Source organism: Mustela nigripes, chromosome 16 (assembly GCF_022355385.1).
Source record: "Mustela nigripes isolate SB6536 chromosome 16, MUSNIG.SB6536, whole genome shotgun sequence".
NCBI lineage: Eukaryota > Metazoa > Chordata > Mammalia > Carnivora > Mustelidae > Mustela > Mustela nigripes.
In genome coordinates, this window is record NC_081572.1 from 19152842 (window position 1) to 19179946 (window position 27105).

The window sequence follows — 27105 nt, forward strand, 5'->3', positions numbered from 1 at the left end:
ATAGCCTTTTGCTTAAATTTTTCTGCCTTTGTTTTATGCCTTTGAACTTCTCTAATAAAAGCTCAAAATAAATTACAGTCATCAGTGACTTTTTAATGGGTAGAAGACATTTGTAATTTTAAGTGTTTGTTTTTGCTTTTTAAAAGATTTCTGCCTCAAAGGCATTTCCTAGAAAACAGTGGTACAATAATACATTTGGAGGAATTAATAAATAAAAAGGACGCACTACCATGCCAGAACTTTGCCTTGGGTCTGTTGTCTGTGTTTTCCCTTTCCTGTGCCATTTCCTTAGCAGTTCCATAGATTACTTCAAGGTTCCTTATCGGTCAGCTCCTTGGTTTATGTGTGTGTGGGTTTTTTGGTTTGTTTTTTTCTTCGTCATTGAAAATGGGAAGCAAAATGTCACCTGTTTTGTCTTTCTCCTCCAACTGCTCCCCTCTTATTTGCCCACACCTGCAAACAGCCCACGCCCCCATCCTCTCCAGTCTTTGATGTGGAGGCAGTAGGGAATGTGCTTGGTGCTTTCCGGTACTTCTCTTCCCTGTTATCTAAGGGGAGGGATTTCAGAATAATTTATTTTGCTGCAGAGATAAAAATTCATTTCCTATTCTTGTTTCCTTATCATTCTGGGCCAAAAAAAATGTATGTTTTTCCCAGCCTCGTCTCAGCCAGGTATCTCCATTTACTCCGTCCTCAAGTGTTCCCTTTCACTGTCCCTACAATTTTTGAGTCATTTATTTTCATCGGGTGCTGCATCACTTCTGTTTACAAAATTCTGCCTGATATACTTGTTTAAAAACCAATTTGATTGTCACAGGTTGCTGCTTTTGAAAAAATCAATATCCTCACCTGAATTACCACCATCAGGACAAAGCAGTAAAGTAGATTTCTTTGTTTTCTCATTCCATTTAAAGCAGTATTAACTTCAGAGAAAAGTAGCGACTATCCTAAAAGCCAGAATCCCGAAAGCCTTTCTGCGGACAAATATCAGGTATCTCTGGATAGTTCCACCGGTAAAAATAAAGAACCAGGAACAAGAAGGTAAGAAGAAATAAATGTCTTGTTGTAGAATCTAAGTAATATCTTTACTTATATCGAACTCTTATTATTAAATTTTTTTCACTGTCCTTTTTTTGGTTTTTTGTAAAGAGCTGTTTCTAACCTCTCATTGCTCTAGGACACTTCTTTTGTTTAATTCCGTGGGTTTTCTGAAACTATGCAAGGCCTGAGGTACGAGGTGAGAAATGCACAGTAGATCTGTCCCTTTCGAAGGGCAGAATAAAATATAGAACTGAAACCTAAAGCCTGGCAGCTGAGGCAGACAGGCAGCCCTGGCCCTGATTGAAATTTTGGCCTCTCTAGAAAAAGTTTAGCTATTGATTTACCCCGGGAAAATTCAGAATATCTCTCAGGGATGTCTATGCAATTCATTATTGTAAGACTGTGCAGCACTTCATGTTTTCAAAAGTACTTTATCCGCTTCCTCGTTGGATCTTTACAATACTATGAGGGTAAAAGGATAAGTTGGGACTGTTCTTTCTATTTGATAGTTCAGGACAGAACCTCAGAGCCATTAGAGTCCAGCGTCTCACCACTCTAGGAAGGAAAAGGAATTTGTATGTATTGAGTTCCTACTGCGTATACATATACTTTTATTTTTTTATTTATCTTCCCGAAAATACTTGACAAGTTGTTGATAATCTAATCACACTGTCTTTTAAGCCTCGTGAACTGAGGGTATATTTTTGAGCCTGGAGACTGACATTGTGGCTGTGACAGAGTACAGAGATCTGGCCTCCATAAACCCATGTTTAGAGGGAATGACCTCATTGCCATGTTTTAATCTGTTGTGCTAACCATCCATTTAATATTTACGCTAAATATTCCTATACCTCCTCCTCCTCCCCAGTGTACCCTACAGAGACTTCTATTAAAGAACCTACACATTAGAGCACCTGGGAGGCTTAGACAGTGAAGGGTCCAATTTCTGATCTCAGCCCAGATCTTGATCTCAGGGTTGTGAGTTCAAGCTCCACAATGGCTCCATGCTGGGTGTAGAGCCTACATAAAATATATATTTCAGATATATATATAAACACATATATGTATATATGTAAAGGAAAAAAACCTACACTTTGATTGAACGTCCTCTCTCTAGTAGACTACCTGAGAGCTGTGGTTCGGGTTTTGCTCATCTTTAATGCACAGAGCCTACTTTTATTGCCTGACTTGTAGTAAACACCCAATAATTGTTTAATAGACAATTATTTAATGTATTTCAATTATTAAATTATGTTGTAATATCTTATAATCCATTATGGTAGATTACATATTATAATAATTTTATTATTTATTAAAGTCCATTGTTTACTATTTAAAGGAAACTATAAATAATGCATTTGAGGATGAATTCCTCAAATCTGTTAAGTATCCTTTAAATCTGTTGCTAAGTATCTTATTCTGCAAAGCCCTAAACACCTGAAAGAGTGGAGGATGGAATCACTCGGCACATGTGCTCTTCTGACAGTATTTTATAGCTGGCTTTTGTTTTGAGAATGGCTTTGGACGTCAAAAAGATAGGAGGTAGGCATGATTCTATGAATTCTGCTAAAATTGGGTAAAAAGAATGAGTGTATAAATGTCAAAATTAATCAGCTTTCTATTTTCATGAGAGATCTGATTCTATTACATCCATTTGGACTCAAGTGGAGTAGCACATAGAATTTGATTGAGTGAGCGGCAGTGGAGAATTTGGTGAAATTTGCTGACACGCTTTTAAACAGCTGAGAGATGGCCTGCGTCAGCCCAGACCCTAAGCAGAGCTGTTATATGTCAGCCCTGACGTACTGGCAGGCTTCATGAATCCAGGATTCTGGGCAGTCACTCGGGTTCTTTTTCGCTAGTCATTCCCCATGTCCCTGACAGTGAGATGTTCCACTTGTGCGTCCACTGCCCAGGATGGGTGATGAGTCCTTTCACAAACTGTCGTGGTGTGTTTCTCCCTTCATCCTTCTTCTAGGTCTTCCCCCTCTCAGTCCCGGTTGTTAGATACGAGGTGGTATGTGCACAGCTGCCCAAGGAGTCTTCAGGACACGGACTGCCCTTCACAAAAGGAGCTCATTAAGGTTGTCAGTGTAGAGGAGCAACAAGCGAGTAGGTCAGAGGCGCGAGATTTCATGGAGCAGCCTTATTTGCCAAGACCAGATCTGGGTAATACTTCATCTGTTGTAATGGAGAAAACACATCTGTTTTACTTTGAATCTGACCTAAAGATATTTTGGTTAATCAGCTTTTAAGATGTCTAGCATGTCTAGTCTATAGTGAATGCTTCTCTTATACTTAAACCCATTTTAGAAAAATAACTTGAATATTAATCCAAATTTACATGAAAATTATTGCAGTTCTTAGTCTTTATTTATTGGTTTAACTCCAACAGTTTTGAGGATGGGAGAGTCATGTGCTCTGAATATTTTATTTCAACTGTTAAGTAAGAATTCTAGGGCCCTAGGGCCGCCTGCCTGGCTTAGTCAGTAAAAGAAGCAACTCTTGATCTTGGGGTCAGCGACTCTTGATCTTGGGATCGTGAGTTTGAGCCCCACAATAGACATAGAGATTACTTAAAAATAATAATAATAAAGTAAAAAAATAAAGAATTCTAGGGCCCTAGAAGTTTTCAGCCTGTCCTTTATTGAAAAATGAGTCCGATCTCCAAAGTAAGCTCTTATTATATGAATTAATGAATATAAATGACTACGTATTTTATGCCTTATAAATCACTTTAAATGAGTGGTGTGTTTTATGGCTTATAAATCAAAGTTTTAATCAGTAAAGAAAGTTTTAAATTAGTCCTCAAAAACACATTATCATAAAAGGTGCTCTTTGGCACCTAAATGTTGTATTTGGCTGTGTTCATTAAGGTCATTTTAGGAATCTCACGTTTTCTTTAGCTATGCTTACTTCCTGGTGGAGTGACGTTTTCTGAAGCATTTCAGAAATGTTCTTCTAGGGGCACTTGGGTGGCTCAGTGGGTTAATCCTCTGCCTTCGGCTCAGGTCATGATCTCAGGGTCCTGGGATCGAGCCTCACGTCAGGCTCTCTCCTTGGCAGGGAGCCCACTTCCTCCTCTCTCTCTGTCTGCCTCTCTGCCTACTTGTGATCTGTGTCTGTGAAATGAATAAATAAAATCTTAAAAAAAAAAAGTTTAAAATATAGAATCATGATGAATACTACGAATACTACTTGTAATTGAAGATTCATCATCATGTGGATTTAACTTCTTCCCCATGCTTTTCAGAGGGAACCCCTTACCTCGAGTCTGGAATCAGCCTCTTCTCTGATGACCCTGAGTCTGACGCCTCTACAGACAGAGCCCCAGAGCCAGCTCATGTTAGCCGCATGCCAGCTGCAACCTCTGCATTGAAATTACCCCAATTTCAAGTTGAAGAATCAGCCAAGAGTACAGCTGCTGTCCATATTGCTAATACTGCTGGGTACAATAAGAGGGAAGACAGTGTGGGCAGGGAGAAGCCAGAAGTTATATCTTCAATAAAAAGAGTCAACAGAAGAATATCTATGGTGGCATCAGGCTTAACCCCAAAAGAATGTGTGAGTGTATTTATGTATCTCCCTAACACCTGAGACGTCTTAACATATTGCAAATAGTTTTCAATACGTACTAGCAATGAATAACGTATAAGAAATCTAGGAACCAAGAACGATTCTATGTAATCTAATTTCCATTGCTAATTTCTGAAAATTGGGGCCTAGGTAAAGCTGTAGCATAGACTATTTTGTATATATTTACTTAAGAAAATAGTTATTAAATATTAGCAGAAAGGGTATAGTTTTGAGTATAACATAGAGCTTTTTAATTTATTTTTTTTAATCTAAAAAACCAAGTAAGTATAGTTTTAATCCCCAGAGGAAACACCTTGGTTTACATCTGAGTGAATTTACAACCATAATTAACTAAATCCAAAGTGCTTCCAAGCAAATGGCCAGATAGTGGCATTTCTCCAGTGTTTGTCTTTATCCGAGTTTGTAACACAGTTATTCCATAGCTCGCTCTATCATTTCTGCCCTACAGCACCCCTTCCCTATTAGGATTTGACATGTCCTTGGGCCCCTGGTACCAGAAATAGGAATTGTTTCACATTGTAGAAAAATATCCATTAAAATATTAAGACCACTGAAATTTTGTTTCTGCTTGGGCTGAGTGTAGATTTCAGACATCTTAGGAAATTAATCTCCCTGGTAATTAATCACCATTGGTATCCTTTCATAATAAAGTAGTTGAATGAATATTTCTTTAATATCATAGAATAGCACACCAGCGTATCAGATGGATGAAATAGTGGGTGCCATTTATTGCACACTGAGAGATGACCCAGTCATTCTTAAGTATTTTTCTTAATATATCCTTCCTAGGCTTCCTTTAACCCTTTCTTAATATAACCTTCCTAGAACCATTTCTCGCCTCTCTATAGGTAGCAGCTCAGGGGCCAAATGTATCCTACTACTAATCCCACTGTATCTACTATGTCTGCCGTAGTAGATACAGTGAATAAATTCTCATCAATAATGCTAAAATTCCCATCTCACAGCCATGTGGCCAGATCAGCTATTTGTTCTGAAAATTCATACCTTCGTCTGCTTATACTGCTCTTGATCATTTACCTATACCTCTAGAATTCCCATTTATTCATTGAAAATTAGCATTCCCCTTTGTTTTGTGAGTCCAGCTTTTCAAAGAGGCTAAAATGATCTGATCTTTCTTTGCCACGGAGGACTCCGCGGAGCTGCAGATTAGACTGTAAGCGACTTGGGTACGTGTTGTCTTTAGGCAAGCCAAGAAGAAAACTTTTCGGCTCCATTCAGGCTTGCTGAAGTGTGGTAAATTTATTATGAAAGCTGCTGACTGTAGTACACATGATTAATTCCGAAGCCCACATTAAGATGATCTTTTCAGCAATTGCTGTTCTAACTGAACACTGTTTCAAGGCTGGGATTTCAGCAATTAATCAGTTCAGAATTGCTAATGATCCTGGCAGAAGGGCAGCGGCAAAAGGGGGAGGATGTCATTAGCTTCTCTAGCCTCCCTTTTGCAGTGCCCTGTGGCAGTAGGGAGCAAGCAGCTTAAAAGAAAGATGACTGCTCTCCATTGCAGTTTTGCGCAGCCCAGAAATATTGGCAGGGGTGGCCGTGACTAGTACAAGATGGCCCTTAGGAAGAGAAGTTGTTTACCAAACAGTAGCTACTGATTATGTCAACTGTGTCCGTAATGGATCTGGTTAATCCCTTTTACTGCTTATTGATTTTTATTTGATTGATAGATAATAGCTAGAAGGCTGTAGCTTTCTTTTCCGATGCATCTGAGTCTCTTCCAAACCTTATTCTTAAGGGGAAATTGATAGCTTTTGCACTGACCTTTAGAAGCATCTTGAATGTTTTGTAACTCTTAGAGGGTTGAACCTTATTTTCAGCCACGTACCTGTGGCATAACTTTGAACAGGCTGGTCACCTCTTGGCTTATAAAGTGTAGGCAGATAAACCTAAATTATAGTAGAGTATCACTCTGCAAAGGAACTGGCTTAGGGAATCAGATGATATGGGCTATTAAAGGGAAAAATTATTATTTTTGAATCCTGGGTTGTAATTCTGTGTCTGTGAGTGCAAACTATTTTAGAATTTTTTCCAATGAATTCTACATAATTTTTTATTAAATTACTATTTATTTTAGGACTTCAGGCATGTTTGAATAAAAGGGATGTACGTTTTATGAGGGAAATGGAGAGTCAAAGCTAGGGTAACTAGCATTCTAAGCTATGTACTAGAGGTAATTGATTATAACATAATATTTGATTTGATTTTAGATGCTTGTGCACAAGTTTGCCAGAAAACACCACATCACTTTAACTAATCAAATTTCCGAAGAGACTACTCATGTCATCATGAAAACAGGTATACCACGAGCCTCACAGAGCATGTTATGTCTGTTGCATAAAACTACATGAAGAAATGGGAGAATCTGTCAGGCAAAGGATGGTTGACAGTCTTCCAACAGTTGATCAGTTATTTATGAAAGAAAAATCAGGGGTACCTGGGTGGGTCAGTGGGTTAAGCCTCTGCCTTCAGCTCAGTCATGATCTCGGGGTCCTGGGATGGAGCCCTGCATCGGGCTCTCTGCTCAGCGGGGAATCTGCTTCCCCCTCCCTCTCTCTCTGCCTGCCTCTCTGCCTACTTGTGATCTGTCTGTCAAATAAATAAGTAAAATCCTTAAAAAAAAAAAAAAAGAAAGAAAGAAAGAAAAGAAAAATAATAGTTTTGCTATGTCCTGACCCCCTTTTGTTTGCGGTAAGATCTGGAGAGTAGTGAGTCAGGAATGGTGAACCACTTCTCATCCACCCTGCCTAGACGGCACTGTGTGAGGGGCTGTCTGATAAGGCAGATCCCAAGTCCTGGAGGAACGCATGGGGAAAAGAGGGGAATGAAGTGAGTTCCCACTCTTAATCTGGGCAGTTGTGGGTGGCTGCCTGGGTGGCTTAGTCGGTTAAGTGTCTGACTTTGGCTCAGGTCATGATCCCAGCGTCCTGGGATCAAGTACCACATCAGGCTCCTGAGCAGGGAGCCCGCTTCTCCCTCTTCCACTCTCTCTACTTGTGTTCCCTCTCTTGCTTTCTCTCTGTCGATAAATAAATAAAATCTTAAAAAATAAACAAAAACAGGCAGTTCCAAACACTAGCTCCATGTCCACTCTGTGTCCTAGCTCCATTCATGCACGTGGACTGAGCATGTTGACAGTTTTTCTGGGAAGCTAGTATCCTGTCAGCTCTGAGGTAGCCTAGCGTATGAACCAGGAAAAAGAGACGGGGAAAATTCATTTCTCCTGCACCTTCCTCTTTTTCAATCTTAATTATGGCTTGTGTGATAACGGAGACCTCAGAGGCTTTTAGCTAAATCTAAGTAAACATTTCAAGGCCGCTGAAAAAGCACATTTGGAATTGGGCCTTATGTACACAAGCCTAGCGTCCAGAGCAAGAGAAATGTAGATGCTGACCCTCCCCTCCCCCCACAGTGCATCCTCTGCAGGAGCAACTGCCTGAAAGGTAACGTGCTCTCCTTTGGCTTTCTTTTTAAGCTGGTCACTGACCAACTAGAGTGTTTCTGCAGAGGTAGAGGTAGAGAATGAGGCTGGGGGGAAAGGAATTCAAAGCAGTATCATTTGAAGAAGAGAGGAAAGAATGGAAAGACCAGGGGCGTCTGGGTGGCTCAGTGGGTTAAATCCTCTGCCTTTGGCTCGGGTCATGATCTTGGGGTCCTGGGATAGAGCTCCACATTGGGCTCTCTGCTTGACAGAGAGCCTGCTTCTCCCTCTCTCTCTGTCTGTCAAATAAATAAATAAAATCTTTAAAAAAAAAAGAATGGAAAGACCAAAGGCAACAAGCTAGCTGTCTCACCACTATTCAGAGAGCTGCATTCTGGAAGAGGAGGTAGACTCACTTGTTGGGCCCCAGAAAGCAAAGAACAGTGCATGTAGCACACGGAAGTTGCAGATTATAGTGCATGTCTTAAACCCTTTTGAACAAAATGGACTCTCCAGAAATATGGTGGCCCTCTCCAGGATTTTTCTGTCTTATAGCTGATGGTGCTTGAGCATAGGGGTACAGACTCCTTGGCAGGGACACAGTGCTTTAGAACCTCTGAGATCTTGGGATTTCTAAGGTGCAAACACTGTCCCACTGGGTCAGAGGATAATGTTCCCAGGAGTCAGGTGCCAGGACAAGGTACTTTGAACTAATTACTATTTTAGAGATGAATGTCATGTATGTTTAATATATCTTAAGCTATAGTTTTAGATCAAAGCTGCTAAAAGGTGAAAACTTTAAAAGGCAAATCAGGAATGCCTGGGTGGCTCAGTGGGTTAAGAAGCCTCTGCCTTCGGCTCAGGTCATAATCTCAGGGTCCTGAGATGGAGCCCTTCAGCAGGCTCTCTGCCTATTTGTGATCTCTATCAAATAAATAAATAAAATCTTTAAAAAAAACCAAACTTTAAAAGGCAAATTAAATCTAAAGTAGTTCGGTCTTTAAACAAAGGTGATACATTTGCTACTTTTAAACTAAAAATGAACTAAAACAGAATTCTGAGTTTAAAGCCTATTACTGGATCAACTTTTACAACATTTAAAAGCTTTAAAAATTGAAGAAAGAAAAATTTTTTTTTTATTTGTGAAGAATTCTGGGAGAGAAAATGGCTATTGCTTCCACTGGCAGATGGCCTACTGTGTTTAGGATTTAGTTAAATCCATTTCTCCTGTTTAAAACTAAATGTTCTGGGGCACCTGGGTGGCTCAGTGGGTTAAGCCTCTGCCTTCAGCTCAGGTCATGATCTCAGGATCCTGGGATCGAGTCCCGCATCGGGCTCCCAGGGAGCCTGCTTCCCCCTCTCCCTCTGCTGCTCCCCTGACTTGTGCTCTCTCTCCTCTCACTCTCTGTCAAATAAATAAATTCTAAAAAAAAAAAAAAATTTAATAAAACTAAATATTTCTCCATTTTGTTTAGTTCTTCAGAGGGGGCCTTCGAAACACTACAGAACAAACAGAACTGATTCTTCAGCTACTGCTTTCTGACATCTATAGAAAGGGGAAGAGCTGTGAAAATAAGTCTGTTTTCTTGGCCCTTTCAGGGGAATTGGGAACTAAGCAGTTAGGACTTCCCAGATAGACTTTCCGGTGGGTGAAACTTTTTCACTTACATGGACATTTCAGATTCAGGATTTCACATATTCATATCCTCTCACATTTTGCCATCCATTGAAATAGACCTTCCCATCCACATGTATCAGTACTCCTGAAACGGGGAATTTCTTGAACACAGTGACCGACATCTTGAGCACCTAGAAGATAGAGCAGATATCTCCTGTGGTCTTAACCTCGTATCAGCCTCTTCTAGACTTCCAAAGATGCACACCTGCTGGTTATAATTAGGGATGCTTCCAGCCTCTGAGTCTATCACCAGGGCTTCTGGAATCATCAATCTGGATTGATCTTAAGTGGCATAGGACCTGGGGGCATTTTAGCTTCCTACAGCAGAACTTCCTGATTTTTGTTTTCAACTTCTAATCTTTTGGATGTTTTTCATCCTGCAGATGCTGAGTTTGTGTGCGAACGGACACTGAAATATTTTCTGGGTATTGCAGGAGGAAAATGGGTAGTTAGCTATTTCTGTAAGTACAATATAATGTCTCCCCTCTTCCCCTTAACACCTCAGAATTGCATTTTTACACCTAACATTTTTTTAACACCTAGGGTTTTTGCTGATGCTGAATCTGAATTACCAAAAGGTCTTTAATGGTAACACTTAAACTAGCTTTATCTTGAATGCATATCTCTTTGTTCCGATAAGCTGGTGATGTTGGGGGAAATGGATTTCTTTTCCTAACTAATAGGACCTAATCTACTCCTAGCAAAGTTTGCCTATAACTAAGGATTTATTTAATATGAGGCAGAAATCCATGTGCAGCAGGCACTTTTATAATGTTTAAATTAAGCCACCACAGTGTTTCCAGAATAAAATCTATTAGGGAGCCGTGGCTTTACAGAGAGAGGACCTCTACTCCTTGTTCTGCCCTCATGTGACCTGTCTTTTCTGTCATCTCTTTAGGGGTGACCCAGTCAATTAAAGAAAGGAAGATGCTAGATGAGGTAGGTACTTGATGTTACAAGTGAATCAGAAAGACTTGGTGCCATCGAGTCACAAAATCACTGAATACTTCTCTGCTGCCTTGTTTGTACTACTTTCCAAAGACTTTGCCCAGTGATGTGGATCATCAGAATTGCATGGAGCAACCCAGGAAATTCTGTGCTTTTGCTCATCTGTTCAAGTTTCAGTAGAAACAGTCCTTTGCTCAGAGAAAGGAAAAGGAATTTATAAGGCAGAAAGAGAAGATTCATAAGCCTATGAAACAGGCCAACCCGATCGCACATGCATAGACCTTTGTAGAAAACTGGTTGTCCACTGTCTTTGAAGAAAAGCCCTTCGTATTAATATGCAAATGTATCTGCTTAAAACTCAGATGCCTACTTTTATGATTTTGAGAACAGTGAGGTAAATAAGACGGAGTGTAGGAGGAGGAATAATTTTAGAACAGAGCCATCTAAGAGCTGCCGGTGACAGATCAGGCAAAATAAAAGTAGCAAAAGCACTTTTAAACTACTATGCGCTATTTGGCATATTCATTATTAATCAAATGACGTTTTTGTTGGTTTTAACTTTGATTCTGTGACCTAATAGGATTGGGAGCCTACTGTGGCCTGGGCAGTGGGAATACAGCCACAAGACTGATGGGTCCCTGCTCTGCTGGGACTCATGTTCTATTGAGGCAAGATGTACAATAAATAAAGATGCATTTAAAATACCAATAAATAGGAGCACCCAGGTGGCTTACTTAGTTAAGTGTCCTGACTCTCAGCTCAGGTCTTGATCTCAGGGTTGTGAGTTCAAGCCCTATGTTGAGCTCCACAATGGGCGTAGAGCCTACTTAGAAAAAGCCACCAAAACAAACTAACAAAACCAATAAATACTGTGAAATAAAAACTTTAAGATTTTTTATTTATTTATTTGACAGAGAGAGATCACAAGTAGGCAGAGAGGCAGACAAAGAGAGAGGAGGAAGCAGGCTCCCGGCTGAGCAGAGAGCCCAATGCGGGGCTCGATCCCAGGACTCTTGGATCATGACCTGAGCCGAAGGCAGAGGCTTTAACCGACTGAGCCACCGAGGCGCCCCGAAATAAAAGCTTTAAAAAAAAGTGATAGTAGTGAGATAATTAAAAATAAATAAATAAATACATACATACATACTTAACTTGGAGAAATATATATAACAGACTAGCACCTGACTGGGGACAGAGGTTGACTAACTAGGGACACCAGGGAAGCCTTTCTGAAAAGCTTGAGCTGAGACCTTAAAGACCGAGATTTGGCCTGGAAAAATGTAGGGAACAAATGTTAACAGGCAGAAGAACAGCGAGCATAAATGTCTTGAGCTAGGAATGAGTTAAAGAAAAATAGTGTAGCTGGAAAGTAGTAATTGGTGAATCATATGTAGGGAGCAGAGGTTGGACCAAGGGTTGGAGAAGGTCACGGACAAGGGTTAGATGAGGCAGGATTTGGTGGAAGTCATGGTAAGGAATTTGAATTTTATTTGTAGGGTAATGGTGGCATAGAGTTGGTAAGAAGAGATTGAGTTATGTTTGGAGAGAGAACCTGCTAAAGGGTTAGGTTTGGAAGATGAGGTAAAGGGAGGCATTGAGGGGCTGAGGCTTGGGTTTAAAAATATATTTTTTTAAAGATTTTATTTATTTATTTGACGGACAGAGATCACAAGTAGGCAGAGAGGCAGGCAGAGAGAGAGGAAGGGAAGCAGGCTCCCCGCTGAGCAGAGAGCCTGATGCGGGGCTTGATCCCAGGACCCTGGGATCTTGACTTGAGCTGAAGGCAGAGGCTTTAACCCACTGAGCCACCCAGGTGCCCCAAGGCTTGGGTTTTTGACCTGAACAATAGAGTGGATGTTAGTAATAGTAAATCAGATAAGGAAGACACAGAGCAGGAAGAGCATCCTGAGAGAGGGCAGAACAGGAGGCAAGAGCTCTGTTTCAGATGTGTGAATTTGGGGATTTATTTATTTTAAGATTTTATTTATTGGGGCGCCTGGGTGGCTCAGTGGGTTAAAGCCTCTGCCTTTAGCTCAGGTCATGATCCCAGGGTCCTAGGATTGAGCCCCGCATTGGACTCTCTGCTCAGCAGGGAGCCTGCTTCCTCCTCTCTCTTTCTGCCTGCCTCTCTGCCTACTTGTGATCTCTGCCTGCCAAAAAAATAAATAAAGTCTTTAAAAAAAAAAAGGTTTTATTTATTTATTTGACAGAGAGAGAGATCACAAGCAAGCAGAGAAGAAGGCAGAGAGAGAAAGCAGGCTCCCCATTGAGCAGAGAGCCCGATGCGGGAGTCAATCCCAGGACCCTGAGATCATGACCTGAGCCGAAGGCAGAGGCTTAACCCACTGAGCCAGCCAGGTGCCCCAGAATTTGGGGATTTATATTAGACTTCCAGGCAGAGAGCTTAAGTAGGCACGGGGGTACAATCAAGATAAGAAATTTGAGGGTCAGCTTCCAACATGACATTTTTAGCACTAGACTTTTGCCACTCAAGTGACTATGAAATGTTAAGTGTTTTTTCCTCTAATAACAGCCTGTGGTGACATTCATGACTCTGTCCCCCCTACAATCTAGTTCCCATCAGAATTGTTCCTAAGCATTCTTCCCCTAAATTCTCCTGAAAACTCTAACCTCCATAATCCTATTATTCTTTATTTCCTCATCCTTGAACCAGTGAGTTTGAAAAAGTGCTAACTTTAGTGTGTTCAATGTATATTTTATCATTTTGGTCTCATTAACTGTAAATCTCTCAATGGACATCTGTGAGCCCTTATTTCTTTAGATGGCAATACACAATTGATTTAAGAGATCGGGAATTCTCCAGTTTCCTTTATACCAGCACAGTATTAGCAGTTTAATCTCAATGCGCAGTGACTGTTTTGAGAAGAGACAGATGTTGAAAATTAAAATACATTAAGTCCCAATGAGGTGAAAAGCCAATTGTTCATTTCTGCCCACAAAGATTTGCTTCAGTGACTTGATTTCAGCAGCTGAGATGCTGGTCATCTCATTCAGTCTACCAAAAATGATTTTTTTTTTTTTTTGGGTGGTACGGGGTTATCAAAATTCTACCCAGCAATACTAGATTCCTTAATAGGATGTATCTACTCTACTCCCATCGAAGGACACTTCTCTTTTCTCTGATCTCTGTGGTTTGCTTTGGGTTTCTTCCAGCATGATTTTGAAGTTAGAGGAGACGTTGTGAATGGAAGAAACCACCAGGGTCCAAAGAGAGCAAGAGAATCCCGGGACAGGAAGGTAAAGCCCCAATCTGCCCTGTTAGCAAATACCCCACCCACCTTGATGCATTCCAGTCCCCTTGGTGGAGCTTGTCTCAGGCACCTGCAAGGGGCATAGCATCCTTGCTCATAGAGCACCAGCTGGGTGCTTCCTTGAGGTTCTTGTTTGCTTATTTTAAGGTTTTATGTATTTGAGAGAGCACAAGGAGTGGGAGGGACAGGCAGACTCCCCTCCAAGCAGGGAGCCAAACTTGGGCTCAATCCCAGGACTCTGAGATCATGACTGGAGCCAAAGACAGACACTTAACTGATTGAGCCACACAGGCACTCCTTTTTAAAAAGATCGATTTATTTATTTATTTATTTATTTACTTACTTACTTACTTACTTACTTACTTTAGAAAGAGAGTGTACATGAGCAGGAGGGGCAGAGGGAGAGGGAGAGAAAATCTTGAGCAGACTCTCCACTGAGCCTGGAGCCCAATGTGGGGCTCAGTCCCACAACCCTGAGATTACAGCCCCAGCCGAAACCAAGTGTCAGGCACTTAACTCACTGCACCAGCCAGCCTCCCCCAGGTTCTTTCTCAGTTCTCCTAGCCCGACAGGGTAAGTAAATATTCTCTCCGTTCTATGGATGAGGGAACTTAGAGGTGTGAGAAGCTGTGTACTTTGGACTGTAGTCTGGGGTTCAAATCTCAGCTGATAAGTGGCAGGGCTGGGATTTGAAACAGATGGGAATCTAAGGCCTTTGCTGTTTCCACGTCCCCGTGGCGTCTTTCTGTAACCTAGAAAAAAAAATTGTAACAAACAAAACAATAAGAGGGCTGTCTGGCTGGCTCAGTCAGTGACTCTTGATCTTGGGGTTGTGCATTCGAGCCCCATGTTGGGTTACAGATTACTTAAATAAAACCTTTAAAAAATAATAATACCAGAGTTTCTTGGAAAGGTAAGGAAGATTTCACAGAGTAATAGATTATTCCGGCAACTTTACAAATGAAGGACTAGAGGCCCAGGAAGACTCCATGATTTTCCCCAGGTCATACTGTAGCAGATGATAGAGCTGAAGCGATTTCGCCCTCTCAGGGAGAAGGCCCGGCAAGACTTCACCCCTGCATGTCAGGCCTGCACCGGCTGCTTTCTCAGGTCACTAACTGAGCACTTGCGTGCGGAGTCTGCATTTCTTCCTTTTTTAAATGTGCACCACTGAGCATTTCAGAACAGTCCCATACAGAGCACCGTCTGTCCCTTTATAGAACTTGAGCAAGAACCAGTAGGGGTGATTTTCTAGAGAAAACTTTTTTGGGAGAGCTCTGAACCCTTGGGGTCAGCCCACCCCCCACCCTCTGAGCCTATCAAGTAACTTCCAGATGCCAAGAAGAGCTGCTGGCCCTGTTTCTGTTTTTGCCTCCACCCCAGGGGAGTTCTGTGTGAGCCAGCCATTTGTTTTTATTCCACTGCATGCCAGGCAGTGTTAGTGCCAGATTCTTCCTCCTTCAAAGGAAATTCCAGTGTTTGGGGATTTTTCCTGATTTGGGGATGGCAGTGATGGAAAGTGCTTCGTCAAAGTAATGACATTCTGAAGATACTAAATGTCACTATAGTATTTTCCTGGGCAAGAGAAATGTATTTGTAGAGATGAAACTTCAAATTTCTTATCTTATAACTAGACATCCTCATCAATGAGTGTCAGCTTGGATATAACAATTCCTGATCTTTCGTACATTTCATAGCAACACTTGGCTGCGGCCAGCAGCCTGGGGAGAGCTTTTAGTATTATGAGCATCTAGAGCCTGTCAACAGGTTGGGTTGCAGTTTATTCGTACAGATCCTAAGAATGGCATGTGTGGGTGCTGTCACACCAGAGACAGACTTGGCCTGCTGCTCTTTTTTCTTTTTTTTAATTTAATTTAATTTTTTTCAGTGTTCCAAAATTCATTGTTTATGCACCATACCCAGTGCTCCATGCAATACATTTTGGGTTTTTTTGCTTTGTTTAAAGATTTTATTTATTTGAGAGCAAGAGAGAGAGACAGTGAGAGAGAACACGAAAGGGGAAGAGAGGGAGAAGCAGTCTCCTGCCAAGCAGGGAGCCCGAGGTGGGGCTCGATCCCAGGACCCCGAGACCACTACCTAAGCCAAAGGCAGATGTTTAACCAGCTGAGCCACCCAGGCTCCCCGAACTGGTGCTCTTTCTTATTCTTGCGGCTGTAGTTGAGAGGAGAGTGGAAGGCTCATTTCCTGAAGCCATCATGAGTTTTTAGCTCCTGATTTTTCTGTACCCTGGTCTCTCTTATTTGAAAGGAGGTGAGTTCCAGGCCCAAGCAATTCTCTTTTTTGTGGAGCGGGGAGAAAGAGGGTCAAGAGATAATGATGGTTACCCAAATGATATACACGCAGCCAACTGACACAACTTTACATTTCTTTTAAATGATACCCTTGTGGGGCACCTGGCTGGTGCAGTCGTGTAAACATCCAACTCTTAGTTTTAGCTCCGTCATGATTTCATGGGTTGTGGGATCAAGTCCCATGTTGGGCTCTGCATTCAGCGGGGAGTCTCCTTGAAAGGCTCTCTCTCCCTCTCCCTCTGCCCCTCCTCCCATAGGTGCTTGTGCATGCATACGTGCTCTCGCTCTCTCAAATAAGTAAATAAATCTTCAAAAACATAAATAAGTGGGGCACCTGGGTGGCTCAGTGGGTTAAAGCCTCTGCCTTCAGCTCAGGTCATGATCCCAGGGTCCTGGGATCGAGCCCCACATCGGGCTCTCTGCTCAGCAGAGAGCCTGCTTCCTCCTCTCTCTCTCTCTCTGCCTGCCTCTCTGCCTACTTGTGATCTGTCTGTCAAATAAATAAATAAAATCTTTAAATAAAAATAAAAAAAATAATAAATAATAATAATAATAAATAAATAAGAACCTAGTGCTTGGGGTGCCTAAGTGGTTTAGTTTTAAGTATCTCTGACTTCTGCTCAGGTCATGATCCCAGGGCACTAGGATCAAACCCCATATCGGGCTCCCTGCTCAGTGGGGAGTCTGCCTCTCCCTCACGCTCTGCCTGCTGCTCCCCCTGTTTGTCCTCTCTCTGTGTCAAATAAATAAAGTCTTTTTTTAAAAGAAAGAAGAAGAAGAAGAACCTAGTGCTTGCCTAAGAACCTGACCTAATGTACGTATAAGAATCTCTCTGTCTCATGAGCCGTACAAGGCTGTTTAAATTCTATATAACTAGATGAAATAAAATAGGAAGTTTAGTTCCTCACTCACCGTAACCACATATCAAGAGCTTGGTAGCTACGTGTGACTTGTGGCCACCTTACTAACACCTTATTTCCATCATCACAGAAAGTCCTTGTGTTTTGTCTTTTAAAGTTTATTTGCTTATTTAAATAATTTCTACACACAGCATGGGGCTCAAACCCCATGACCCCAAGATAAAGAGTCACACGCTTCACCGACTGAGCCAGCAGGTGCCCCCCAGAAAGTTCTTGTGGGTGGTGCCAGCGCTCACTAAACAAAAGTGGGGGAGGCACCTTGGAGGTTCCAGATATTCTGTGTCTCCCGGAAACCAGGCAGTCAGGTCATCTCAGTGAGGAGAGGCAGAACCAGACTTCACTTCTAGATTAGATTAACTTCCGGATGAAACAGTTAGGTTGCCTGAAGGAACAATGGCTGTTCTTAGAGCAGCATGAAGGTAGGAAGAGATGTCAGATTCCAGAAGACAGAGGAGAAAAGGAGCATGTAAAATCAACATAAACTTCCCCGCCAGTTAGGGTGATGGTCAGCCTTGATGTACCAAATTCTGATAAACAAACTGCAACTTAGAGCTTGAATTTCTTGCCATCCAAACCTCTTATTAAATATAAAGAAGACCTGGGGTTTTTTTTATTTCAATAAGAAGTGAAGGAGCCTGGGCCTTGACTGGTGGCAGGTGGGGGGTGCTCAGCCTCTGAGTAACAGGGAATGACTGTCGAGCAGACACACCTTTCTTAGAAGTCTTTTTTTTTTTTTTTTTAAAGATTTTTTATTTATTCATTTGACAGAGAGAGAGATCACAAGTAAGCAGAGAGGCAGGCAGAGAGAGAGGAAGGGAAGCAGGCTCCCCGCTGAGCAGAGAGCCCGATGCAGGACTCGATCCCAGGACCCTGAGATCATGACCTGAGCAGCGGCTTAACCCACTGAGCCACCCAGGCACTCCTCTTAGAAGTCTTCTAAAGTCCATCAGTAGCAGATGTCTCCAGGAGGTAGCAGAAATTAGGTGGTAAAGAAAAATGAAACTCCTTCATTTTGGAGACTCTTGTTTTTTTTTTTTTTTTTTTAATGCATGCTCTTTTATAATTAGTATTTCTTTTCTCTCCATGCCTCTGTCCCCCTGTCTCACTCTTCTCCCAGATCTTCAGGGGCCTAGAAGTCTGTTGCTATGGGCCCTTTACCAACATGCCTACAGGTAAGAGACTGGGAGAAGTGCAGAGTCCAGCACCAGCCTTTCCGCTACGTGGTGGAGTGTTACAGGAGAGACTGTCTTAAGGGAGCTCCTTGGTGAGGTGCTCTAGAGCTGATTCTGTTTCTCTACCATCTGTCAGACAAAACTGCCCCTAAACGTTGCCCTATGTTTAAAAAAAAAAAAAAACAGTCCTGTGCCCCTTCTCAAGAGCTAGCAGGCCGTGAAAAGTTAGCTTCTAGGATGCAGTGTTCTGTGCTCAGAAGGGATAGAGCTGCCCTTTGGTTTAAAAAAGGAGGGAAAGAATAAGGTGGGGAGAAGATACCTTTCAGGTTTGTGAATGTTAAGAAAGAATTCTGCTCTTCCTAAATCATTTTCATTTGATACTGAGAAACAAGCACAGCGGCTACTTAAACCCTGTGGGCCTGGGCCCCACACAGGCCCAGAGCAGGCAGGGAAGGACTCTAGATGAACATTTTCTAATTAACTTTGACATTGAATGTGATGTTATGTGTAGGAGTGCTGTGGAGCTCAACCTTGGAGTTGTGTGGCCCTAAGGCCCTGGCGTGTGTATAGATCTGGTTTGTTCTTCTCAAAACAAAGTCCACCCACCTTTGCTTCTGTGCCCACTTCCGCCCCAGGGATCAGGTTCTCTGGCTCCTCAGAAGATGGCCTTGGCCTCTGGTCAGGGACAGATGAGTGGCAGCAAGAGAGCCCAGCAAATTTTCCTCCTGTCTTCTTTATTGGTTATTGATTGGATTTTTATGAAACTTCCAGGTGCCACTTGGGGATTTCTCGGTGTTTTTGTTCTTTGGTGTAATGAAAACCAGGTCTCTAGCAGGTATCATTTTGGAGATGAGTCATTTGACCTCCGTTCTTTAAGACAAACAGGAGCCACCTCCGCAATCCCCAGAAATGGACTGATGGGAAAAGAGCACCCAGAGAGAGGCCCCGAAGCCATTCATCGGTCATTTCTGCTGATTTTCCAGGAGCGGGTGGAACATCCCTGCAGTCCGTTTTGATTTCTGTTTCCCTGAGTGTGTCGATTTCAGCTCAGCATGGAGCCCTTCCCCACTGACGGGCTGAGTCTCCATTCAGGATGATGTGTATTTTTTTGACTGAATGAATTATCTTCCTGTCTCCTGACATTTACAGTAATTACTGCCAAGTATGGTGTCCTCGGTGGCCGTGATTATTGATTGCCCAACACAGAATTAGGCAAGGAGGGAGGAAAGGCGAGTGGGCATTTTTCACAGTTTCTTAGCCAGCAATTTAGCAAATTAAGGGAAACTGCCTCTTGGATTCTTTCTTCCGAAGTGTTTTGTTTGAGAGACTGTCAAACCTTATCTATCAAGGGCCCTTCTGGGGACTGATAACCAGGGTAGGTCGCATATCGGTGGCAAACTGACTTCGAATCCATACCATATAGATTCTAGTTCAAGGTCTCTCTGTCTTGAACTAGAGGAGTTCAAGGCCTCTCTGTCTTGAACTGCTCTCTTTTGGAGCAGAGCTGGAGACTCTTGCCCTTGGAAGTGTTGCTGTAAGCCCTCTCCCAGAGGAGTACGGAGTAGAGGGCCCAGGTGAAGTGTGTAGAGTACTGTGGTGATTTTAGGTCTCCCTGTGCTATTTAGATCAACTCGAGTGGATGCTGCGCCTCTGTGGGGCTTCTGTGGTGAAGGAGCCCTCGTTATTCCCTCTCAGCAAGGTGAGTGTTTGATGCTCTCTCAGAGGGGACTGCACACTATCTGTCCTGTGACTGAGCAAGGCTGGCACCCATCCCTCCCTGTGAGCCCTGCCAGTGGGCCTCAGAAGCCTGTCTTAGCCTGAGCCTTCCCCGATCATATGCCAGTGCCAGAAAACTCCCATGTGTGGAGGGTCAGTGAGGACTGGAGTTCTCAACGTATTTAATTAAAGGAAGGCTGTCCCTCCAATGCTCCCTTTCGGCCTCATGCCCTTCCCCGTCCTTTCTATGGCTGCACCTGAAGTAGTCTGCTTCAGCACACCATCAAGAAAGGGCGATGTGGGGCGCCTGGGTGGCTCATTGGGTTGAGCCGCTGCCTTCGGCTCAGGTCATGATCTCAGGGTCCTGGGATCGAGTCCCACGTCGGGCTCCCTGCTCAGCAGGGAGCCTGCTTCCCTATCTCTCTCTCTCTCTGCCTGCCTCTCCATCTACTTGTAATTTCTCTCTGTCAAATTAATAAATAAAAATCTTTTAAAAAAAAAAAAAAAGAAAGGGCGATGTGACTGTTGCACAAGTCCAGCTCTGATAACCTCCATCCTGTTTCCTTTCCGGGGACGCAGGGTGCACACCCTGTGGTAGTCGTGCAGCCAGACGCCTGGGCAGAGGACAGTGGCTTCCATGGTAAGTTTTGCTAAGCCTTTGTCTGCAAGAGTATGGGTGGCAGGGCCTACATGAAGTCTGCAGGTGACTGTGGTGATTTTAGGTCTAAATGTCCTGTTTCAGTCAGCTGGAGCAGATGGTGCACCTGTGTGGGGCTTCAGGAGACCATGGGCATGTGCCTGTGACGTGTGGAGTCCTGGGTGATGGGGTTGGTTCACCACAGATCACCCAGTGTTTGGTTAACACAATAATCAGGACCTTCTGGGTGCTCAGGGAATATTTGAATGAATGAATGACTAAAGTGTCCTTTTAAAACTTCTTGTGGTTTGCTCATTTTACATTATAAAAATAATACATGAGCTGTTTCCATTGGTGGGGGTTAAATATTAATTACTGCTCATCACATAAAATATAAATGAGCACAAAGAAATAATCCCAGTAATCCCACCACATAGAGATGCTGATGGGAAGATTCTTCCAGGCACATGTGTGTATATATGTACAAGCATGTGTATATGTACAAGCATCACACACATGTGATCGTGCTCATCATACTGTTTTGCTTTTCCACCTGAGATGTTGTAAAATCATTTAATTGCAATGCTGTTTCAGGCTGTCTGGTGACTTTTTTTTTCTTTTAAAGATTTTTTAAATTTTTATTTGGGAGAGTTTGAGCAGGGGAGGGACAGAAGGAGAGGGAGATAACCTCCAGCTGAGTGCAGAGCCTGATGCAGGGCTTAATCCCAGGACCCTGGGATCATGACCTGAGCCTAAACCAAGAGTTGGTTGCTCAACCGAGTCACCTAGGTGCCCTTGGTGACTTTTCCTTTAACAGATTGCAGTTCCTTTTAGTAAAGTTGCCAGAGGCTGTAGGTTTTCACCAGCAGTCACTCCTCAGGCTTCTAAATGAGGTCCTGTGTCCTGAAGCATTACTTAAGATGATCAGTTTTGCAACTACCGGAGTGACACTATGAACTCATACAACCGTGTCCCCGGAGTAGACTGACAAGAGTCTGGTCTAGGGAAACATGAAGTGACACTAATTTCTGCCTGTGTTCTCTGTCCCCAGCGATTGGGCAGATGTGTGAAGCACCTGTGGTGACTCGAGAGTGGGTTTTGGACAGTGTAGCCCTCTACCAGCGTCAGGAACTGGACACCTACCTGATCCCGCAGATCCCCAGAGCCGCCGCTCACTCCAGCCAGCCGTGCGTGTAGCTTCCGGGGCCTGTCTCCACGGGACCCTGAGAATGAGCCTAAGAAGCAGCCTTTTCCCAGGCCCTGGGAGCTCTTCCTCAGTCCTTCCATAGTCCCGGTTACTGAATATTTAATGTCTATCAGCCTGAGAAGAAATTCTGGCTATGTAAGGGTCCCTTAAAGATTTTCTGCTTCCAGTCGCCCTTGGAAATCTACCATGAGCAGAAAATTGTGGTAATTTTTCACCTGAAAAGAATTTAAAACCGTTTAAACCCCACCAGTCGAGCAAGATGCTGATTCATTATTTATCAGCCCTATTCCTCATACTGGGGATGCTGGCTTAGAGCTGCAGGCGCAGAATGGCTGGCCTCCGGAGAATAGTTGGTCTCCCTAAGTTTGCGTCTCTAAAACCCCGTGTTCATAAAGGCCAAGAGTCAGACCCTTCAGGGGGAAGCGAGTACTTGGGGAATCGGTGACATGACTTCAAATCAGAACAGTCCTCCGGGGCTCTCAGATGCTGGCGTGGAGCATGGGTGGGGCTGGAGGGATTCAGAGGCAGGGAGTAGATGGAAACACAAACCCTGGGGGTCAGAGGAGAGGGGAGTTATGCCGGCCCTGATCCCCAGAAGTCTGTGCTATAGTCACTGGATTTCTAAAGAATTGCTTAGCACTGATGTCCTCTGAAATAGAATCTTTTCAAGAACTGGTGTCCAAAGAGAGTTTTCTAATTCCCCATCAGAAATAAATACAGGGTTTATTGTTGCAGCTCTGATGTGTCACCCATTCCTCTTGAAACATAAGATCTCTGATACAGATATTTCATGTCTGTGAAATGACGGATCCCACCAGGAAAGGAGCTGTTGCTTTCCTTGAGGTAATTTTTTTTCTCTTTGCCTCCTATTGCTGAACGGTACAGCTTCATAAATAATTTTGTTTGCCGAAGGAAAAGAAAGTGTTTTTCATCAACTCATTATCCAGGACTGTTTATAGCTTTGGAAGGACTGGGTCTTCCTTAGCCCCCCACTGTGTGAGGGCAGTACAGATCAGATTGTACAAAATGTTGTGTAAATGTTGTGCTGTTTACCTGCAAATAAACTTGGTAGCAAAGACTTCTACTGAGCATGACTCCTTAAGGCTTACAGCTGCAGACCTGCTCAGACCTTTTCACTGTCCTTCAGTCTCCTCTTCTGTCAAATGGGGGTAACAATAGTACCAACTCCAAGCGTTCATCGAGGAGACTTCAGTACCTACTGTATTTGCTGTTGCTTCCATAGCAAATTGCCACAAATCTAATGGCTAAAAACAACATCCACTTATCATCTCACAGTTCTGTAGGTCAGAAGGCCAAGTTGGCTCAACTGGTTTCTTTGTTTCAGGTTTCACAAGGCCAAAATCAAGGCAGCAGGGCTGTGTTCCTTCCAGAGGCTCTGGGGATGAATCGCTTCCAAGCTTATTTCATGTTGTTGGCCAGATCGTTCCTTGCAATTGTGGGACTGAGAATCCCCGTTTCCTTACTGGCTATTGGCCAGAGGTCATACTTAGCCTCTCCCACATTCCTAGACTCACGAACCCCTAGTTCCATCTTCCAAGCCAGCAACCAACACTGCTTAAGACTTTCATGTTTGGAGTCTCTCTGAGTTCTCCTTCCTCATCTCTCTGTCGGATCTAGCTCCTGCCAGAGAAATTTCTGTTTTTAAGGGCTCAGGGGATTAGATTGTGCCCACCAAGGTGCTCTCCCTATTTTAAGGTCCATAACCTGAATTACAGCTGCAGAGCCCCTTCCCAGCAGGACCTAGATTAGTGTTTGAATAACCAGGAGATGGGAATATGGGGAGGGTATCTTGAGATTTCTGACAACCACTCCTATTTAAACATACTTAATCCACAGATGAGAATCTGTTTTTGTTTTTGTTTTTGTTTTTGTTTTGGTCTTCACATGTTCAGAGATTAGAGTCCTCTTAGAGGCAAAGAGAATTAAATCCCCCCACAATCCCACGATTCAGCACTGCTACCTTTGTAAGGAGGGTGGGTGGGTGAGGGGCGAGTGGAGAAAACGGAAGGAGCAGGCATCATGTTTGTCTCCTATCGCAGCCCTAGGAAGTGGGTATTTGTCACCTCATTTGAATAAAGGAGAATGGGAAAGAGAAGATTTTGCTCCAAGTTTGCATAGCTAGTAACAACCTGGAAATCAAAGCCCATGCGCTCTGGACCCCATCATGGAGCTTCCTGCCCATGTCCGGTCATCCACCCAGTCAGAGGCACTGGCTTAAGCCTCGAGGGAATTTGAGGAAGGTGGAGTGGGTTGTGAGGGGAGGTAGCACTCTAGACTCTGGTGGCCACAGTGGGAGGCAATAGAATGTTCCTGCCTTCCACCAGGCAGCGCTCCCTGGGGAAAGCAGCCCTCCTTTGCCCTCAGCAGAGACTAACAGGATTGGCTCACAGCTGCCCGTTTCCACCTCCATCCAGCCTCCTGCTTCCAACTGCTTACCTTTCAGTGCCAGTCCAGGGGTGCCTGGCTGGCTCAGTCAGTAGAGCATCTGACTATTGATGTCTGGGCTGGGAGTTCAAGCCCCAGGTTTGGTGTGGAGATTACTTGAAAGTAAACTCTTAAAAAAAAAAAAAGCCTTCCAGTTCAGTGTCACCTAGGGCACCACCTGTCCCGGGCACCACTGTCAACCCAGCAGGGAGCCTTGGTGGGTCTTGGTGGGAACAGTAAAGGCAGGTGGGAAGCAAGTGCTTCTGTCACAGCGACAAGCCATGGCTTGCTGGACCCTGGGGGTGAGCCAGGCCTCAGCCTTCCCAGGAAGGGTGAAAGCAGGGATGACTGAGATACATAAAAAAGGTTTTCTATAATTATCTCTCAAGGTCTTCCAACAAATATCCACCCCATCTGTTTCTCGAGCTCTGCATAACCGTTCCCGGAAGTCAGCCTCTGGCCCTGGCCTCATGATGCTCCGCTGGGTTTTAGAGGCTTATCTGGTGATGAAGTAAATCTACTTGCTCCTTTGACCTCCGGCTTTAAGATGTCCTCCCACTTTTCCATCCCACAGTCTAGCCCTCTGGGCATGGCCGCGTTTGGGGCGCTAGTTCCTGTGTGGCCTTTATCTCATCTTACAAATGAACTGCAAAGGAGCTGGAAAGGCTGAAGAGGCGGGGTTACCATGCAGGTGCAGAGAGGGGGGCCCAGAGAAGAGCTCTGTAGATTATCTCCCTCCTAAAAAATGCAACCAGAATCATCAGCAAAGTATCCGCTCAGAAACACGCAGAAGAAAAGAAAGGAATCAGTGTTGGGGCGGTTGGAGCGGAAGAAGCCAAGCTGCCCAGAGTGTATCCTGTGAAGGCTGCGAGGAGCAGATAAGAGGGCCCCAGAGGCGGGCAGCATGGGGAGAAGGGTAGCGAGGGGGGAAACAGCAGATCTCCCCGCAGAAACCCGAGAGAATACGGCTTGCTTAGCCAGGGACCCAGGGAGTTTGCCTATCAAAGGCTGTGTAGACCAGCTGAGCCAGAGGCCCCTTTACCATAATTCGATGATGCTCAAACAACCTGTAAATCTGCCCATAACGAGGAGAAAATTAAAGAAATGAATCTGAGCAAATAGAAAATTAAGGGGAACTGGAGACAGCCAGCTCCTGTAGAGAGCAGGTCTTGGGGACCTGCAACCAGCGCAGGGGGTGGGGGATGTTATCCTGAAAGGAGTCCGAATGATCAGGAAAATCAAAGCAATGGTTGGAGTTTCTGGAAGGAATGGAGAACTGGAGAGTCCCCCCCCCCCCCAGGTTACTGCACAGACGAAGTTGAAGACCTAGTTTCTGGGACCCAGAATGATAAGGCAGTTTCACAAGCAGCTTAGTGCAAGGATTCTCAAACCCTGGGGAGTTTGGGTGGCTGAGTCTGTTAAGCGAGCCTTTGGCTCAGGTCAGGATCCCAGGATCCTGGGATCGAGCCCCACATCAAGCTCCTCGCTTAGCAGGGAGTCTGCTTCTCCCTCTCCCTATGCCTGCCTGCATCTCCCCTTGCTTGTGCTCGCTCTCTCTCTCTCTCCTCACTCTCTCTCAAAAAATACAATCCTTTAAAAAAAAGATTTTCAAACCCTGATCCTCTGATGGGGACTGAGGCAGGGGTCCCCACCACTAGGACCTTGTTAGCTAAGCAGATTCTGGGGCCTGCTCCCCACTTTCTGCATCGGAAACCAGGGGTGGGGCCCAGAAATCTGATTCCGAAGCAAGCTCCCATTTGAGAACTACTAGCTTAGTGGAAGGGGCTGCTGATTGGTACAAACATTTACCTGAGGTCTATTTTGTCTCCAGGAGAGGTGATTCCTGGATCTCTTAAGGAAACTAAGGTCCGTAGGCTGGTTAGTGGTTCTTATCTACAAGGTTACAGCAGCTGGCTTCAGTTGACTCTAAAATGGCCCTTTAAATAAATACAAAGGACAAAGATTAAATTATATTAGCAGCCTAGGAGCAGAAGGGCCAGACTGCTTAAAAAAAAAAAACAAAAAAAAAACACACAGAGATTTTATTAATATTTAAATTGCAGTGAAACCCCAGCTGCAGCCTTTGACTCCAACATAGAGATATGCAAATAGAGCTTTCTAAAGAAAGGCAATTTCAGACAGCCCGCAAGGTAACAAGAACAAATAAAACAAATGATTTTGTAATTTATCTTTATTGACTGATGGAGAGCAAGGCGAAGAGACAGCCCTCACCTAGCAAAAGCCAGCCACCAGCGGGTTCTCAGGGGAGAGGAGAGGGCTGGCCTGGAGGGAGAAAGGAAGGCAAGACCCACAGAGGAGGGACAGGAATGCCCCAAGGAGGACAAAACAGAAGGAGGCAGAGGGGCAGGAGAAGACTCAATCAGAAGGAAAGAAAAACGGAAGGCCAGCCCTGGGTTCCGCGGACCATTTGAATCTTACCAGCTCTCAGGGCCAACAGCAAAAGTGATCGTTAAAGACTATCATTTGCCACATTCCTACTAAGTGCCGTGCACTATTCCCAACCTACAAACGAGGACCAGGACACTTTGGAACAGGACACTTCGAGAGGCCAAGCAACTTGCCTGAGGTCACACGACAAAAGGAGGCGGTAAAGCCTCGTTCAGAGAAAGATTTGTGGGGAGCTAAACTGTGCTGGGAACCAGTCCTAGGAGGCGGTGAGTAACAATCGGGTTAGTGATGGAGGGGAGACTATAC

The 27105-nt window shown here is 43.9% G+C and overlaps 1 protein-coding gene across 10 annotated transcripts in view; it reads left to right on the forward strand.

Moving 5' to 3' along the window:
- BRCA1 (BRCA1 DNA repair associated) overlaps positions 1 to 23023 on the forward strand; it is a 67102-nt gene extending 44079 nt beyond the window's left edge. For 6 of the 10 annotated variants that reach the window (XM_059379007.1, XM_059379013.1, XM_059379009.1 and 3 more), the window contains 11 exons: positions 915 to 1041; positions 3020 to 3210; positions 4295 to 4605; positions 6873 to 6960; positions 10145 to 10222; positions 10660 to 10700; positions 13884 to 13967; positions 18331 to 18385; positions 20011 to 20084; positions 20681 to 20741; positions 21790 to 23023. In XM_059379007.1, coding sequence (XP_059234990.1) covers positions 915 to 1041; positions 3020 to 3210; positions 4295 to 4605; positions 6873 to 6960; positions 10145 to 10222; positions 10660 to 10700; positions 13884 to 13967; positions 18331 to 18385; positions 20011 to 20084; positions 20681 to 20741; positions 21790 to 21935 — 1256 coding nt within the window. In that variant the 3' untranslated portion in view covers positions 21936 to 23023. The remainder of the gene's footprint in view (positions 1 to 914; positions 1042 to 3019; positions 3211 to 4294; positions 4606 to 6872; positions 6961 to 10144; positions 10223 to 10659; positions 10701 to 13883; positions 13968 to 18330; positions 18386 to 20010; positions 20085 to 20680; positions 20742 to 21789) is intronic. The other 4 variants (XM_059379008.1, XM_059379015.1, XM_059379010.1 and 1 more) reach the window with 1 other exon arrangement.
- Positions 23024 to 27105: the final 4082 nt, after the last annotated feature.